The sequence below is a fragment of the Nicotiana tabacum genome, chromosome 2, assembly GCF_000715075.1.
Source record: "Nicotiana tabacum cultivar K326 chromosome 2, ASM71507v2, whole genome shotgun sequence".
NCBI classification, from domain to species: Eukaryota; Viridiplantae; Streptophyta; class Magnoliopsida; order Solanales; family Solanaceae; genus Nicotiana; species Nicotiana tabacum.
The window spans coordinates 96,799,433-96,801,394 of NC_134081.1; the positions used below are offsets into that span (position 1 = coordinate 96,799,433).

The following is a 1,962-nucleotide window of genomic DNA, read 5'->3' on the forward strand; positions in this document are numbered from 1 at the left end:
TTTACATAGTTGCTATAGAGGGATAATTTTACAAAGAGCGTACTGCTATAAAGATGAATATAATTTTTATAGGTAAAAAACTATTACAGAGGGGTAAAGTCTAACATAGAAAATTAATTTTAAGAAAAATTTACTTTTATGATAAATAAATATTATATAAGGAGTAGGTAATCATCATCTTATGTCAATTTCTCATCTTAGTTTACAAGGATTACCTCATCAGCGCTTGGACTTATTGGGCTGCCCAATTAACCGTACAATCACCTGGCCCAATAGTACAGCCACCAATGCATAGCAAGGTTTGGTCTCAATAGCTTTTTGCACGAGTACAGCACAAAAAAAGTCATAATACACCGTCCATTCTACAACAGTAACACGTGTCCTCCATCGGCGCCAAAAGTGAGATTTCATTTCATTCTTTCCTAACAAAAAAAATCTGTTATTCCAAAAAGATATATTTTCTGATTATTCTCTTTCTACAACCAAAAATCCTAATCCTTATTACAAAGGTTCTTCTTCTTTGCTGTTTGATTTTTTCACGCTGTTTTTGGCTGCTGAAGTAAATTGCAATTCTATTTATTCTCCATTTTCAACAATTTTGCTTATTATTTTCAGGTTTGACTATGGCGGATGAAAACATTACCAACGGCGAGGTTTATGACGATGCGCCGGTGGAGATCGCCGTCGACGAAACATCTGACGCTGCGTCGAAAACCTCTGCACTGAAACAGAAGATAGCGGCGCTGGAGCAAGAGAAATCCCAGCTTTTTCACGAGAACGATGTGATCAAACAGAGAATCGAGAAACTGAAGAGCTCAATCGAGGAATCTCAGAACGAAAAATCCAAATTGCTGAAGAAGGTGGAAAACTTCGAGTCGGAGAACAAGGTTTTAGGATCAGTAGCCGCCAGAGCCGCCGAGCTGGAAACTGAAGTCTCTCGCCTTCAACACGATCTCATCACGGCTATGAATGATCTAGAAGGCTCCAATTCCGAGCTCTCAGGGGCAAAATCGACATTAGAGGGTTTAAAGAGCAGCGAAAATGAGAAGACCGTGAAACTGGACGCTATTGAGAGCGAAAGGAATCTGTTATTATCGAAGTTGGAAAAACTAGAAGCGAGTGGAAATAATCAGAGAGGAGAAGTAGAAGTGAAAGAAGAAGAAATTAGGGGATTAAAGAAGCATATTGAGGAACTTGAGGGTACTGTTGTGAATAATGAGGAATGGGAAAAGGAGAAGAAAGAGCTTCATATGGTGAAGGAGGAATTGGAGAAGAGGGTTAAGGAAATGATTGCGAGAGCAGCTGAGCTGGAGAAGAAATTGGAGGAAAAAGAAAAGGTTATTACTGAAAGGCTTGTGGCTAGCAATATTAATGGCATTCCTGTTGGTGATTATGATAAGGTTGGTTATTTTGGTGCTGAAGTGAATTTGCCAGTGGTGGCTGCTTCATCAGTTGTTGCAGTTGCTGTGATTGGAGTTGTTTGCTATCTTAAATACGGACGAACAGCGTAAACCCTTAGCTTGGTCTTAAATAAGTTTACAATTTTGATAGCGCTTTTATTATCTTGGGCTATTAGTTAACTTTTTGATCTTACTCGATAATAGATTTAAGGTATTATGGTTATTAGCTAGTGTTGTTGAAGTATGTTTATTCGCTAAGCTGGAGTTGATTGACATATTTTTATTGGTGCTTCTTTACTCATTTCCAGGAGTTTGAATACAATGGTTTTGTTGTTTTTGCGATGTTGTGTAATTGCTCAAAGAGTTGCTGAATCTATATGTAGTAATGTGTTTGTGTTGAATGACTTCAATTTATTGTCTCGGCTTCCTATAGTGTTGGTGCTATATCTCTGTGATGTGAGTTGTTTCTATGCAATCACATGCCAATCTTTTCGTGGGTTTAGTTTCCCTCTGGTTGAATTAGTAACTGATGCCCCTTCCACAATTGTGCTTCAATGTGGAG

The 1,962-nt window shown here is 38.3% G+C and overlaps 1 protein-coding gene across 2 annotated transcripts; it reads left to right on the forward strand.

Moving 5' to 3' along the window:
- Positions 1-291: 291 nt before the first annotated feature.
- On the forward strand, positions 292-1,739 carry LOC107781641 (uncharacterized). Of its 2 annotated transcripts, none has more exons than XM_075236467.1 (2): positions 292-399; positions 616-1,739. In XM_075236467.1, the coding sequence occupies exon 2, from the start codon at positions 624-626 to the stop codon at positions 1,509-1,511; it is 888 nt and encodes a 295-aa protein (XP_075092568.1). In that variant the 5' UTR covers positions 292-399; positions 616-623; the 3' UTR covers positions 1,512-1,739. The 2 variants fall into 2 exon arrangements, with proteins under 2 accessions (XP_075092568.1, XP_016457863.1); XM_016602377.2 differs by having other exon boundaries at positions 358-509.
- Positions 1,740-1,962: the final 223 nt, after the last annotated feature.

Bases quoted from the DNA above. Each gene is read 5' to 3' on its own strand.
- LOC107781641 (XM_075236467.1), top strand. From the start codon at position 624: ATGGCGGATGAAAACATTACCAACGGCGAGGTTTATGACGATGCGCCG.